Source organism: Bubalus kerabau, chromosome 17 (genome assembly GCF_029407905.1).
Source record: "Bubalus kerabau isolate K-KA32 ecotype Philippines breed swamp buffalo chromosome 17, PCC_UOA_SB_1v2, whole genome shotgun sequence".
In the NCBI taxonomy this organism is placed as follows: Eukaryota; Metazoa; Chordata; class Mammalia; order Artiodactyla; family Bovidae; genus Bubalus; species Bubalus kerabau.
The window spans coordinates 67,069,236-67,083,364 of record NC_073640.1 but is presented as its reverse complement, the minus strand read 5'-3'; the positions used below and the strand labels follow the sequence as shown (position 1 = coordinate 67,083,364).

The following is a 14,129-nucleotide window of genomic DNA, read 5'->3' as shown; positions in this document are numbered from 1 at the left end:
AGTCCTTCAATCCCACACTTCCCATTCAACGTATACACCCACCTTCTTCTCCAGGCAGCTTGAATGGTGTGTATGTTGTTAGGGTGTCTTTGGTTATCTGTGTCTCTATAAAGTGAAAAGTGAAGTCATGTCCGACTCTTTACGACCCCGTGGACTGTAGCCCACCAGGCTCCTCCGTCCATGCGATTCTCCAAGCAAGAATACTGGAATGGGTTGCCATTTCCTTCTCCAGGGGATCTTCCCGACCTGTGCATAACTGTGATGTGTGTCTTTGTGGTTGTGTCTATAGCCCAGTGTATACTGTTTTTGGAAGCTTGTGTTCACTGTGTCTGTAAGCTGTGATATAAATATGTCTATGGTTTTATGGTTTTTATTTACAGGAGACACGATTTAGAGTATCTGCTCAACCCACACAACCTCCTATGGGACATGCTCCCACTGTGAGTTTTGTTAGCCATCTTTAGGTTGACTGCTGCATTTGGACTTGAACCTCTGTTTAACAAATTCTATTCTACTACAATGGATAAGAATTCCAGCCCTGGATTTGATCTTGTCTCTTGACACTTCCTAACTGTGGGGTCTGATCTAGGACCTAGGCTTAGTCTCTTCATCTCTGCCTCCAGGAGCTGTTGAGACGGTGTACCTGGCCTGTCTCGTAGGTAGACGTTGGCTCTGTACAGGCATTTTTATATTTTACTCATTACAATTCTCTTCTGCCCTTCTCTTTTCTATGGTGAAGGTCTTTTTCACTTCTCAAGCCTGCTGTTTTCTCTCAATGCTAGCACTGGAATGTTGATGCTTAACCTCACAGCTGGTGAAAATAGCCTTGGAAAGATAACATGTTCCCTTTTTCCCTGCAAGAGGCAGAAAAACTGACCTCATAAAGATGGTTCGGATAAAGGGATGCAAGAGGACATTCACAAAGTATCAAGTTGACTCCTCTATTCTATGAGAAAACAGGGGTAAGCATAGTAGAAGTCAGTTCTAACTTCTATTTTAACCGTCCTTGAAAGAGTTATTTGCACAAATGAACCTTTTACATTTAAGAGAGAATTATATTGTTAGGACTTCCCTGGTGGTCCAGTGGATAAGACTTCATGTTCTCAGTGAAGGGGACATGGGTTCGACCCCTGGTCAGGGAACTGAGATCCCACGTGCAGCAAGTACTGAGAATGCGAACCGCAGCTAGAGAAGCCCACACCTCAATGAAGAGACAGCACAGCCAAAATAAATACCTATTGCTGCTGCTACTGCTGCTGCTGCTAAGTCGCTTCAGTCGTGTCCGACTCTGTGCGACCCCATGGACGGCAGCCCACCAGGCTCCCCTGTCCCTGGGATTCTCCAGGCAAGAACACTGGAGTGGGTTGCCATATCCTTCTCCAAGGCATGAAAGTGAAAAGTGAAAGTGAAATCACTCAGTTGTGTCCGACTCCCAGCGACCCCATGGACTGCAGCCTACCAGGCTCCTCCATCTATGGGATTTTCCAGGCAAGAGTACTGGAGTGGGGTGCCATTGCCTTCTCCGAAATACCGATTAATTAATTGTTAAAAAGAGAGAGAATTATATTGCGAAAGGCACCCCGTGGCTGACCTGCTGTGACTTTCAACACACAAAAATATCCGCTGTGTCCTTAAACTCATGCCAACGGGCTTTGAAGTTGACAACCATCTCAAGAATGGCATCTACCCAAAGGTTATCCGAGGACACAGGCCCAGAAAGAAGCCCTCCCCCTTGCAGTGTCAGGGACCACGGTGCTTATAAAAAATGGATTTTATCCGAAATCTAGAACCAGGTTTCCAGATTTTCTAGATCTGTACCTAAGATCTCTGCTCCTCCCCAATGACTTCAGTGTGCTTCTCTCTCTCCTCTTTCCCACGTGGGAGGTTTGTTTCTAAATTACCAGTATTACAATGGCCCTGCTCCATCTCCACCAGCATGGGTTAGATAGAGAGGGAGAGCTTGTGTTTGTATTTATATAATGTCAAGCTACCCAGAGGCACACCCAAGCCCGACAGACAAAGCTGATCTGCCTCCCTAAGACTCTGGGCTTTCATCCGAGGGGAGCCTGGGAGTGTGTTCCAGGCATGGGGATTCTATATGTGGGTGGCCGGAGACTGGGTTGGAGACCGCCAACTGCCTGCCCATCACTACTGCGTCCTTCCTCAAACACAAGAAGCCTGCCTTTGTTTGGAGCAGCAAAGCACCCAGCTGGCTCCACAACCAGAGGAGACCTAGTCATCTGTGCAGTCAGGGGTCGCGATAAGATGTAAGTGAGCACGACTAGGGCGGGGTGGGGGTTGTCCAGAAAGGAAAGTGGTTTGACTCGGCCAAGAGGTGCCCGTGTCTGCCTTCTCGTCTTCTCCTGCCTTCCTTCTGGGAAGCAGATGGGATGGCGCAGAACTCCAGAAAGCATCTCGGGACCAGTCTGCGACCTCACAGGTGGAAGCCGAGCAGGAAGGCGGGAGGCACCTGATGGCAGGCTTCGTTTTCTTTAGGTTTATCCACTTTGGGATTTCTTTTCTTTCGTTTCTTTTTTTTTTTTTTTCCAAGAACCATAGTGCTTTTATTTCTTTTTTTGAGCCATTTTTAAAAATTGAAGTCTAGTTAACTTACAACGTTGCGTTAGTTTCAGGTGTACAGCAAAGTGACCCAATTAAATATAGACTTTTACAGATTCTTCTCCCTTATAGGTTATTAGTTTGGGGTTTGTTTGGTTGCATTGTGTGGCTTTCGGGATCATAGTTCCCCAACCAGGGATTGAACCCAAGACCCTGGCAGTGGAAGCCCGGAGTCCTAACTACCGGACTGCCCTACTACAATAGATCGAGCAGAGTTCCCTGTGCTCTACAGCAGGTCCTTGTTGGTTATCTATCTTATATATATCTTAATAGTAACGTGATCAGAGGGGGTTTTTTTTAGTCTGTTTACAAGGTTGTAATGCCAGAACACTCTCATCACCCCCAGAAGAAGCACCATTCCGTCTAGCCATTACCCTCCCCCAATCCTTCCTTCTCCTGTGTCCCTGGAGACCACCTCTGCTCCCTGCCTCTGTGGATTTGCCTTCTAGAAATTTCACATCAATGGAATCGCACAGTGTGTGGCCATTTGCGTCTGGCTTCCTTCATTCTGATTTGCAGGCTCATCTGCACTGAAGCCTGTGTGAGAGCCGCATGGCTTTTTACAGCTGAATAGTGTTCCCTCGCATCCGTTCAACAGTGGATGGCCATTTGGGTTGTTTTCGCTTCTCGGGTATCCTGAGCTATGCTGCTGCTGAGATTCCTGTACATGTGTTCATGAGAATATAGATTTTCCGTTCTCTTGGGGCAGAATTGCTAAGGCAATGGAGGAGCCTGGTGGGCTACAGTCCATGAGGTCGCAAAGAGTCGGACACGACTGAGCAACTTCACACACTCACTCACTCACTCAAGGCTCAGCGGTTGGAGAAGGAAATGTCAACCCACTCCAGTGTTGTTGCCTGGAGAATCCCAGGGACGGGGGAGCCTGGTGGGCTGCAGTCTCTGGGGTTGCACAGAGTTGGACATGACTGAAGCGACTTAGCAGCAGCAGCAGCAGCAGCATGGCTCAGCGGTAAAGATCCCACCTACCAATGCAGGAGATGCGGCTTTGATCCCCAGGTCAGGAAGATCCCCTGGAGAAGGAAATGGCAACCCACTCCAGTGTTCTCGCCTGGAGAACCCCATGGACAGAGGAGCCTGGCGGGCTACAGTCCACAGGGTCGCAAAGACTCAGACACAACTGAGCAAGTAAACAACGACAAACGGTAACACTATGGTTCACTTTTTGAAGACCTGCCCGACTCCTTTCCAGAGCGGTCGCACCGTTTTGCACGACCACCAGCTGTGGGTGAGGGGTCAGCCTTACACATGGTCCTCAAGATTGGTGAGAGGATTCTCCCAGCAGCTGTGAGCTGGTGGCCTCGTCATGGCCAGCTGGGCATTCATAATAACACAGGACTCAGCACGTGCTGCAGGGGGAGCATTTATTTCAAGCCCCAGATGGACGCACACTCCGGATGGACGCACACGCCAAGGGCTCCCAGGTGCCTCAAAGGGGTGGGGGGGCACTGTGCCCAGCTTCTCACTTCCAACGGCCTCCGACGCGGCCCTTCCCGGCCCCCTTCCGGCTGGAGGAGAAGGAGGGGTGTCAGGAAGGAGCTCCTCCCCACCCACCTCTAAGATGGGCCCCGCCCTCCCTGCCAGAGGAAGAGGCCCGCCACTGCCTGCTCTTGGGGGGTTCACTGCCTGGGGTGGCATGATTAGCCGTCACCAGCCCATGGACAGGCGGGAGGTGGTGTCACTGGGCCAGCTCAGGATGTTCATGTGGGCACTGATAAATGGTTATGGACACAGAGCTGGGGGGAGGAAGGGGACAGTGACAGAGAGAGGGCCGGGGAGGCTGGGGGGGAAGAGAAAGATGGTAACTGAGGCAGAAAGATGGAGAGAGGGAGGGAAGTAGGGCGGGGAGACAGAGCAAAAACAGAGCAAAAGCCACCCTTCTCGACGTCAGCACCGGGGACATCTGAGGACCGTCCTGAGCATCGCAGGACACTGAACAAAAGCCCTGAGCTTCTCCCAGCATGGGCCAGTAGGACCTCCTCCGCAAACGTGTTCCGGACATCCCCTGATGTCCCCTGGGTGTGTGTGGGGGGGAGATCACCCCCCACCGCCGGAGGACCAGTGATTAAGAGGGACATAGAAAGGGGGATTGAGACCCCAGAAGAGAACCGGAGATGGAGAGAAAAGAACAGGTTATGAGAACATTCCAGAGAAAGAGGGATGAAGACAGAGCCCCCAGGAGAGGGTGGCCGGAGCTGAAACTCAGAGTCAGGGGCAGCAGGAGAGAGAGAGTCAGAGGGAGGGGTGTGGGGCTCAGGCTTGTTCACACTTACAACTTCTGGGCGTGGCTGATGCGGTTGTACAGGACGTTGATCTGCGGAGACCAGAGGGACGTGTTGGCAGAGCTGGAGGGAGAGGCACCCCCTACCCCGACCCAATCCCAGCCGAGCCCCGGGCCCCAGCCCCAGCCCGGCCTGGCCTCCAGCAAACACGGGTCTCACCTCATATTTCTGCTGCTTCAGCTTCGCCATCAGGTCAAACTTCTCTGACTCCAGCTGGTGGATCCAGTCCGACAGTTCCTGGGCCTTCTCCCTGGCCGGGCAGAAGGGCTGTCAGGGAAGGGAGCCAGGCCGGGCTGGGCCCAGAGGGGCTGAGGGAACCCTTTGAATTTGGCTTTACTGGTGCCATTGTGTTAATAATTTGGGGTCCTTTTGTTAACATGCAAAGCAGATTGCAGCAGGGGGTCTTTAAATCTCTGCCTGCTTCTCCATGTCCCTGTCTCTCTAAGGGAGAGTGGTAGCATGGCTAAGGGCCCCCATCCTGGAGTCAGAAAGCAAAGGTTCAAACACCAGGTCTGGAATTCTCTGGCTTGTGACTATGGCCAAGCGACATACTATTTAGTCCAGGCCCCGCGATAATGTTTCCTGGGAGGGAGGAGGCTGGAGTCGACTCTGCATATCCATCCCCAACTCTCAGCACAGGGTCCTCACACTGGGGGTTTGAAATCAGCGTCCTGGGAGCATTTACACCATGGACATGAGCAGACGCTGAGATGTGGACTTTTAGCCTCTGGAGATCCACTTGGGAAGCATTTACCATCATGCCCCTTCGTAAATACATGATGAAGAACGCAGACTACCACACCAGACTTCCTGGGTCCCAATCCCCACTCTTGTGCCTGCAGGCTGTGCGACCCTGGAAAGGTTCTTTAACCCCTCTGTGCCCTTTTTGGTTTGCTGGTTTTTTTAATGTTCTGGTTTGTTATCTCTAAGCTGACAGTGATGATAGTGTAATGGTATCTACCTCACGGAGCTGCAAGCCCTCCATATGGGCTACTGTTCGCTGACATTTCACTGCTCTGTGATGTAGACTCTGCTATCAGCCTCTTTTTACCAGTGAGGAAAGCAAGGCTCAGAGGAGGTCAACAACTGCCTAAGATCACACAGCTTAAGTGGTGGAGCTGGCGTTGACCCCTAGCAAGCAGTCTCAGGTACTGAGCTCCAAGTCCCTTCTCTGCGCCGCCTCTGGGGTGGTGGGTGTTTCTGACTTTAAGGGCCGTGCCTGGGCGCTTAAGACACAGAGGAGGCCCCCGAGGGAAGACCCTCCCCGGCCTTCCCTCTGAGGGCTTATCCTGAGAGGCAGGCTGTGCCCAGAGCTGTGAAGGGAGAGACGGAGCTCCAACCAGAAGCGATTTGCCTGGGAAATTGTTGCCAGTGTGTCTGGCTTTAATTCAGGTAGAAGAGGGAGCCCATTTGGAATTCCCAAGGGACATCATCAGAACAACATTATCGCCTCAATTTTGGTCAGCCCCGTGGTCTGGTTTCCTATCATCTCCCAGACTCTACAGGTCTTGGCACCAAAAACACAGGTCCTACATCAGTGACACTCCTCAGGGGAGTGGCCCAGAGAGGGAGAGACCCTTGCAGTCACACAGCGCCGGGGTTTCCGCCCGCTCAGACCTGGGCCAGGGGTCGCCCCATCTGCCTGTCTGCCACCTGGGCCCCTCCCGCCTACCGGAGCTGCTCTTCTCCCATATGGTCGATGTTTAGAGGCTTTTTACGCTCAGACAGGATACGCAGTTTCATCTCACGCCCCGTCTGGCGCTTCCCTCGCTTCTGTTCTGCCTGAGGGTGGGAAGGGGGCACCATGAGGTGGGGGGTGGCTCCCCAGCCCCTCCTCCCTCAGACCTGGGGGTCCAGGCCCCCAGCCTCTCCTCCTCAGACCCCAGCTGCCTCCCCTGGGACCCCAGACCTCAGGCCCCAGCAGGCTGAACTCACCTTGACCAGGTAACCCCCAAAATGGGCACCCATGTTGGACAGAACCTTCTTCTTCTTGGCGTCGTCCTCTGCCCGCTTCTTGGCCTCCTCCTCTTCCTTCCGCATCTTCTCCTCCTGTGGGAAGAACGAGGTTCACCCCTGGGCCTCCCCCACCCCCATGGACTGAGAGGGGAGGGCACCTGAGGGGGGCGTCAGGGAGGCCGATTCTGCACCGAGTGAATCAGGGGTCAATCAGACTCAAGCATGAGAAAGTGTTAGTCGCTTCAGTCGTGTCTGACTCTCTGCAGCCCCGTGAACTGTGGCCCTCCAGGCTCCTCTGTCCATGGGATTCTCCAGGCAAGAACACTGGATGGGTTGCCATTCTCTTCTCCAGGGGATCTTCCCAACCCAGGGATCAAACCCCAGCCTCCTGCATTGTAGGTAGATTCTTTACCATTTGAGCCACCAGGGAAGCTCACCAGAGACAAGGTCAATATCAGAACAGACAAGGATGCAAATACTTCCTCCTGGCCCTTCCAGGCCTGGGTGTGTGACCACCGGCCAGTCCTTCATCTTCTCTGAGCCTTAATATGCTGCCCCTGCCCCCAGGAAAACTTAACCTGATGTGGGGGGCGGGGATATGCTTGCTTTTCTCTGCGTGCTCCAGCCTGCAATGGCCAGCGGTGATCTTGCTGTGTGACCTCTGTGTAGGTACTTGCCCTCTCTGAGACTTACTCTCCTTTAGTCTCATGAGAGGAAAATGACTATCCTCAGAGGGGCAAAGAGGGTAACTGGTCATGGGAGTGGGGGAGGGGGCAGAGTCAAGAGGCTCTTGACCTTGAGCCTGAGGAAGGGGCTCCAGAATGTCTTCACTGAGGCATGACTACATCCAGAAAGTCTGCGTTGTATGTTCCAGAATTAGAGGCTCGCCCCGACCAAAGCCCTTCCCCACTGGAGGGACAGGCGAGGTGTGGGGCTTGCCCATAATTCCCCACCTGAATGAGCTTCCTCTCACTGCTGTAATCTGCAAACATAGTGGCTTAAAGCAATGTCAATTTATCACCTTGCATTTCTGCACCTCAGTCTGCAGTGGGTCTCGGGGGCTAAGTCACGGGGCACACAGCCTCCTCCTAGGGCCGTGAGTGGAGAGTCACCCCCTTTCCTTTTCCAGCTTCTCAGGGCTGCCTGCACCCCTTGGCTCGGGTCCCCTTCCTCCGGGAGACCAGTCCTTTGTCTACCACAGCACCCAATTCCTGTTCTTTAACAGTGGTTTGAGGGACTTCCCTGGTGGTCCAGTGATTAAGAATCTGCACTTCTACTGCAGGAGGCACAGGTTCAAACCCTGGAACTAAGATCCCACATGCCGCGAGGTGCGGCCAAAAAAAAAAAAAAAAAATGAATTGAGTGAGGCATTCAAGTCAGGTCATGTTTCCAAGGCCTATAGCAATGGGAGCGTTCTACTCACTTTCTCCCAACCAGCCAGTGATTCACTCCACAATGGCAGGTGAACAATCTGAAAACATCCTAGGATTTGTCCCAGAGAGAAAGAGGAGTTTAAGCCAGACCTGCTATTGGACCTTGGTCGCTCCTGCCTAGGACTGACAGGAGTCAGGATTTTCAGGGCTCAGACCAGGAACATGCCAGGCACCCTCCTGGAAACATTGTGTACATAAATATAGGCCAAAGGATGGAAAGAGAAAACCTGGGTCTTTGTGATAGTATTTAAGTCCCTTGATCCAGCCATGCCTGAAGCAGGACCTGCCTTAGGCAACTTAGTTATATGAGCCAATAAAACTCTCTTTCTGCTAAATTCAGTTGGGGTTGGGGTTTCCCTCCCTTTCAACAGCAAGATTCATGGATAATACGCATGTGGACTTTCTTGGGGTCACAGAGAAGATCACGAATGGAAAACCGCTCCCAGGAGGAGAGGAGACACCCACCGCCAGCTTGGCCTGACGCTCTCGCTCCTTCTCGGTTCTGAAGCGCTGTTGCTCGGCTCTCTCCGCCCGGCGCCGCTCCTGGAGGAGGCAGAGGGCTGAGGGGGTGCAGGGACCACCACGCACCCCCTTATCCCTTCCCAGGTCAGGTCAGGAGTGGAGACAAGCATCAACTTGGGTGCGATCCGGAAAGTTTCAGCCTTGGGTCTGCACTGGACGGCGACCGTGCTCCGTATCTCTCAGGACCCAGAGGCTGGGAGGCGAGGGACGAACTGGGGGAAGCCCACCGCCCTCCACTCACGATGCGCTCTTTCAGCGCCACCAGCTCCTCTTCCTCTTTCTTCCGCTGCTCGAAGTGGACGTCGATGAGCGTCTGCAGCTCCAGCAGGTCCTTTTCCATGCGCTTCCGATGGATGTCCTGGGGGACGGAGGGCGGGAGCCTGGTCATCCCCAGGTGGTACCCCGAGAAGGCACCAGCCCCGCAGCACCTCTGAGAAGCGTCAGTGGGGGACCCCTGGACCGCAAGAGTTGGGGGGATTGACCGTCCGCTGGGACAGACGGCTGCCGTGCGCTCGATGTCCAGCAGATGGCAGCGAACACCTTGCTCTGACCCTAGGGGGCCGCGAGGACGCAATTCCAGGAGTGTCGGAAAGCAAGCACACCAAAAAAAAAAAAAAAAAAAAGAAGAAGAAGAAGAAGGAGAAAAAATAGGGAGGGGCGCCGCTTCCTAATTCGCGCCCTAGAGGCTAGCAGCCCCGCCCGGGATGGGGCGTCTGTTACTTACATCGAAGTCCACACGCTCCCCCTCTGGGATCTTTGGCGGGATCAGAGGAGGTACCACAGGCCGGCTGCGTGGACAGAAGAGAAACGCTGAGTGCCCTGACCTTCCCGCGGGGCAGCATCAGCCTCACGTGGGTCCTGAGCGCCTGCCGTGTGGCGGGTCCGCATCGGACAGGCTGCCGTGAGATGCGCGCCCTGGTTCCACAGACTCGGTGGAACCCACGAATGTAAAATGTTTCACTAAGGACGTTTATATGGCTTAGTGTCCCAACGATGCGATTTCGGGTACAACGCGTTGAGTAAAATATGCTATTGGGATTCGTTTTACCCATTTTACTTTTTCAAATGCAGCTAGCAAGAAAAAATAATAATAATTCAGTTACATATGTGGCTTGCATTGTATTCCTATTGGGTGGTGCTGCTATGAGGGGCTGCCCTTAATTTCCAGCCCTGGGGTCCTCCCGTTTCTTAGAATTTTCTTTATTAATTTTTTTTTTAGCTGCATGGTGCAGCATGTGGGTCAGTTCCCTGACCAAGATTTGAACCCATGCCCCCTACACTGGGAGGGCAGAATCTTAACCCTCAGACCACCAGGGAAATGCCCTCTTCTTTGGTTTCTAAAACAGCACCTCCTCCTGACTTGCTTCCTATTTCTCTTCCTGTCCCATCTCTGTCTCCTTGTCCCCTGGTGAGACTTTTGCTCTTCGATTCATTCGATTCATTCATAGGTCAGTCATTCATTCCCATGACTTCAACTGCCATCATTTACTGAGGATTAGCCTCTGTCTCCAGCACACTCTTCCTCAAACCCCAGACACCAGTGAACAGATGCCTCCTGAACATTTCCCGTCTTTGCACAAACCCAGCCCTAACTGAGCTCACCAACCTGGGGTTCTTGGAACTTCCCTGGAAGTCCCCACATGCCACGTGCCAGGGCAAAACAACACGGAACCCTGGGGCTCTCTCAGCTGGTGGTCCCTTTCTACCCTAAGCCCTCTGCCCCAGCTTGGGCCTCACCTCGTCCCACAGTTCCCTGGCCATGTCATGCATCCCAATGCCCCTGGACATTTGCACATGCTGTTTGCCCTGCCTGCAATACCCTTCCCTTGATATACCACCCCACACCCACCCCTGGGAACTTCCCTGCTCAAACAAGGCTTCCCTGGTGTTGAAGCACACCTGTGCTTTCCTGTACACCTGGCTCTCACTCAGATCTGAGCCTCTGCCTCCTCTGCTCAGAACCCTTCGTTGGCTCCCCAGTGCCCTGGCCTCCACGGGCCCATCCTTCTATAGCCACAGTGAAATTCACGCACTGTCCGCAGAGGCCCCAAGGATTTCTGCTTCGTATGCTCAGGTTGCTGCCTCCTTGCATCTCTAAGCTTTGGTTTTGTTTTGGGTTTTTAGTTTTTAGCTGCACTACACAGTACATGGGATCTTAATTTCCCAAGCAGGGACCAAACCCATACTCCCTGCATTGGGAGCGTAGTCTTAAGACCACAGGACTGCCAGGGAAGTCCTGGATTGCCAAGCTTTGGTCCCAATATGACACGCCCCAGGCGGCCTCTCTCCCCTCCGTGAGCTCTCATGGCCCCACTGGTCTCCTAGTTTGGATTCTCCTGTGTCTGTATCTCTCCCCTGAAACACGGGACCTTGCACACACCACTCGCTTCTTCATCTCCCTTATACCTCCTTCAGCTAGCAAACTCCTTGTCTCTCAGGCATCACCTCTCCTAGGAAGCCTTCCTTGATTGCCCAGAGCACAGATAGTCCCCTCCTCTGTGTTACCATGGGCTTCCCCGGGTGGCTCAGGGATAAAGGATCCACCTGCCAATGCAGGAGATGTAGGAGAGCGAGTTCGATCCCTGGATCTGGAAGATCCCCTGGAGGAGGGCATGGCAACCCACTCCAGTGTTCTTGCCTGGAGAATCCCATGGACAGAGGAGCCTGGAGGGCCACAGTCCACGGGGTCGCAAAGAACAATCAAACAACTGTGCTACAGTCGCTGGATCTGGGTCTATTTCACCAACAGGGCAGGCAGAGTCTGCCTCTCGCCAAACACCAAAGTGGAAAGTTCCATAGAAATGTTTGCGGAAATCACTGTCCTTTCCTAAGCTTCCGTTTCCCCACTCTCCTTCTTTGCCTCGCTTGCACCCTGTCTCTGGAGGTGGGGGATATATTTAAGGGGGTGTGATGGGAACCCCCACCCCTCCTAGGATCTCACCTTGGTTTGGGGCGCTCCTCTTCTGGTGAGGGGGATACAAAGAGATAATTAGCAAGAGTTCGTGGGTGGGTGGGCATGACATATCCACAGGAGAGACCCGCCCCTTCCCAAGCCGTGGTTCCCACAAGCCCAGTTCCCTTCTCCTGCAGCTCCGGGGGAGGGGTTGGGGGGTAAAAGAGGATAAGGGAAATGGGGTGGCCTTTAGGAGGGACAGGGTCACACGCATCAGATATACATTCAGAACTGGTGTGGGGGATCCCCCTTCCCCATCGCTGGGAACCCAGGTGTCCAAACCTCTAGACCATAAGGAGACCAAAAAAAAAAAAGGCAACTCCCGCCCCCGCCCATCGTCCTACACACCCAGAGCTCCTACGCTCCTCCATCAAGACCTAGCAGTGCAGGGAGGCCCCACGCCCTCTCTTCGCTCGGTGACCCAGGAGTTGTGTCCTCGGCCCGCTCCCCATAGGAATCCAGAGCCCCCCACCACCGCTAGCCCCTACGGCAACCCAGGCCCCAACCTTTGAATGTATATGAAGGAGAAAAGTAAGGGACAGGCGAAGACGAGAGGGAGGGAGGGGTGCCTCTCCGCAAACACCCAACCCTTCTGTGCTTGTCCCTTCAGTCTGGGGAAGAAGGCTTGGGTGTCGGTCCCTTTAAGACGGAAGGGAACGGGTTAAAGCCTCCGCGAGGCTGGTTCCCTTCGCGGCCAGCAGAGGGCGCGAGCGCGCTCCGGGCTTAAAGGGCCGGGCCGGGCGCGGGTTGCGGGGCGCGGAGCGGGTCCTCGCGGAGGTCGGGGCCCCGAGGCCCCGGGATCGCTCTCCGGAAGCGAAGCAGCCGCGGTTACCTGGCTCTGCCGCCGGCTCCGGCTCCTCGGGGGCTGGGAGGGGGCGCAGGATAAGCGAGGGGGTGAGGGGCCGGGGAGGAGAGCGGCCGCGCGCGGGCGCGGGGGGTGGGGAGGGGAGAGAGGGAGAGGCTGTTAGAGGAGCTGAGGCTGAGCCCTCCCGGCCGCCCGCGCCCCGGCCGAGCGTCCCCGCCCCCGCCCCGGCCCCGGCCCCGGCCCTGCGTCCGGCTCCGACCTGCGGAGTGCGGCGCCTCACCTTCCTCCTCCTCCTCGGCGGCCTCCTCTTCTGCAAGGGGTAGGGGACAGAGGGCACAGCGTTAGGGGTCCCGGGGAGGGGTGGGGCCCTCAGATGGGGGCACAGGGAGAACCGGGATCGGGTCGAGTCCGATCCGAGACCGAGAGGGGGGCCCCTCGGGGCCTCCGCGGCAAATGGACCCGAGAGCGCTTCCCACGCACGGGCTGTGCGAACCAGGAGAGCGGGCGTCGGGCGGGGTGGGCTAAGATGCTGCAAGGCACCCCCCAACCCCACCCCTGCCAAGGCTAGCCCGCGCCCCACTCACCTTCAGGCTGCTCCCTGAGGACCCGGGGGAAGGAAAGAGGGAGGGAGAGAATTAGGAGCCTTGGAGGCGGGAGGGGTCTCCGCCGCTCCAGGCCCCCAGCCCTCCCGCCGGCATCACTCACTCTTCATATTCTTGCTCTTCGGCGTCCGACATCCTGGGGTCCTGGTGTGACCTACAGACAGCAGAGAGCAGGCCGAATGGGGAGCGGTCCAGAAGGGCAGGTGGCTGGAGTCTGGACCCCCGGTTCTGAGGGGGAGGGGCCGGGGGCCTGGACCCCCGGGTCTGAGGGGGGAGGGGCCGGGCCCTGGACCCTGGCTCTGGGGAGGAGGGGCCGGGGGCCTGGACCCCCGGGTCTGAGGGGGGAGGGGCCGGGGCCTGGACCCTGGCTCTGGGGAGGAGGGGCCGGGGGCCTGGACCCTCGGGTCTGAGGGGGGAGGAGCCGGGGGCCTGGACCCTTGCTCTTGGGAGGAGGGGCAGGGAGCCTGGACCCCCGGGTCTGAGGGGGGAGGAGCCGGGGCCCTGGACCCCCGGGTCTGAGGGGGGAGGGGCCGGGGGCCTGGACCCCCGGGTCTGAGCGGGGAGGGGCCGGGGGCCTGGACCCCCGGGTCTGAGCGGGGATGGGCCGGGGGCCTGGACCCCCGGGTCTGAGGGGGGAGGGGCCGGGGCCTGGACCCCCGGGTCTGAGCGGGGAGGGGCCGGGGGCCTGGACCCCCGGGTCTGAGCGGGGATGGGCCGGGGGCCTGGACCCCCGGGTCTGAGGGGGGAGGGGCCGGGGCCTGGACTCTGGCTCTGGGGAGGAGGGGCCGGGGACCTGGACCCTCGGGTCTGAGCGGGGAGGAGCTGGGGGCCTGGACCCTGGCTCTGGGGAGGAGGGGCCGGGGGCCTGAACCCTCGGGTCTGAGCGGGGAGGAGCCGGGGGCCTGAACCCTTGTTCTGGGGAGGAGGGGCAGGGAGCCT

The 14,129-nt window shown here is 56.2% G+C and overlaps 1 protein-coding gene across 3 annotated transcripts; it reads right to left on the bottom strand.

The window, feature by feature from the left end:
* Positions 1-3,984: 3,984 nt before the first annotated feature.
* Positions 3,985-13,340, bottom strand: TNNT1 (troponin T1, slow skeletal type). Of its 3 annotated transcripts, XM_055552339.1 has the most exons (13): positions 13,294-13,340; positions 13,173-13,195; positions 12,869-12,898; positions 12,616-12,648; positions 11,772-11,793; positions 9,555-9,618; positions 9,072-9,188; positions 8,774-8,851; positions 6,855-6,968; positions 6,592-6,701; positions 5,079-5,169; positions 4,911-4,951; positions 3,985-4,145 (listed from the first exon to the last, which is right to left on the bottom strand). In XM_055552339.1, the coding sequence occupies exons 1-13, from the start codon at positions 13,323-13,325 to the stop codon at positions 4,100-4,102; spliced, it is 801 nt and encodes a 266-aa protein (XP_055408314.1). In that variant the 5' UTR covers positions 13,326-13,340; the 3' UTR covers positions 3,985-4,099. The 3 variants fall into 3 exon arrangements, with proteins under 3 accessions (XP_055408314.1, XP_055408315.1, XP_055408316.1); XM_055552340.1 differs by lacking the exon at positions 12,616-12,648 and having other exon boundaries at positions 12,848-12,898; XM_055552341.1 differs by lacking the exon at positions 12,616-12,648.
* Between the last annotated feature and the right edge of the window lie 789 nt (positions 13,341-14,129).

Bases quoted from the DNA above. Each gene is read 5' to 3' on its own strand.
- TNNT1 (XM_055552339.1), bottom strand. From the start codon at position 13,325: ATGTCGGACGCCGAAGAGCAAGAATATGAAGA. The intron at 13,196-13,293 runs GTGAGTGATGCC...TTCCTTCCCCCG, and splicing joins GAAGAGCAAGAATATGAAGA to GGTCCTCAGGGAGCAGCCTG. The intron at 9,619-11,771 runs GTGAGATCCTAG...CTGTCCACGCAG, and splicing joins GAGGAGCGCCCCAAACCAAG to CCGGCCTGTGGTACCTCCTC.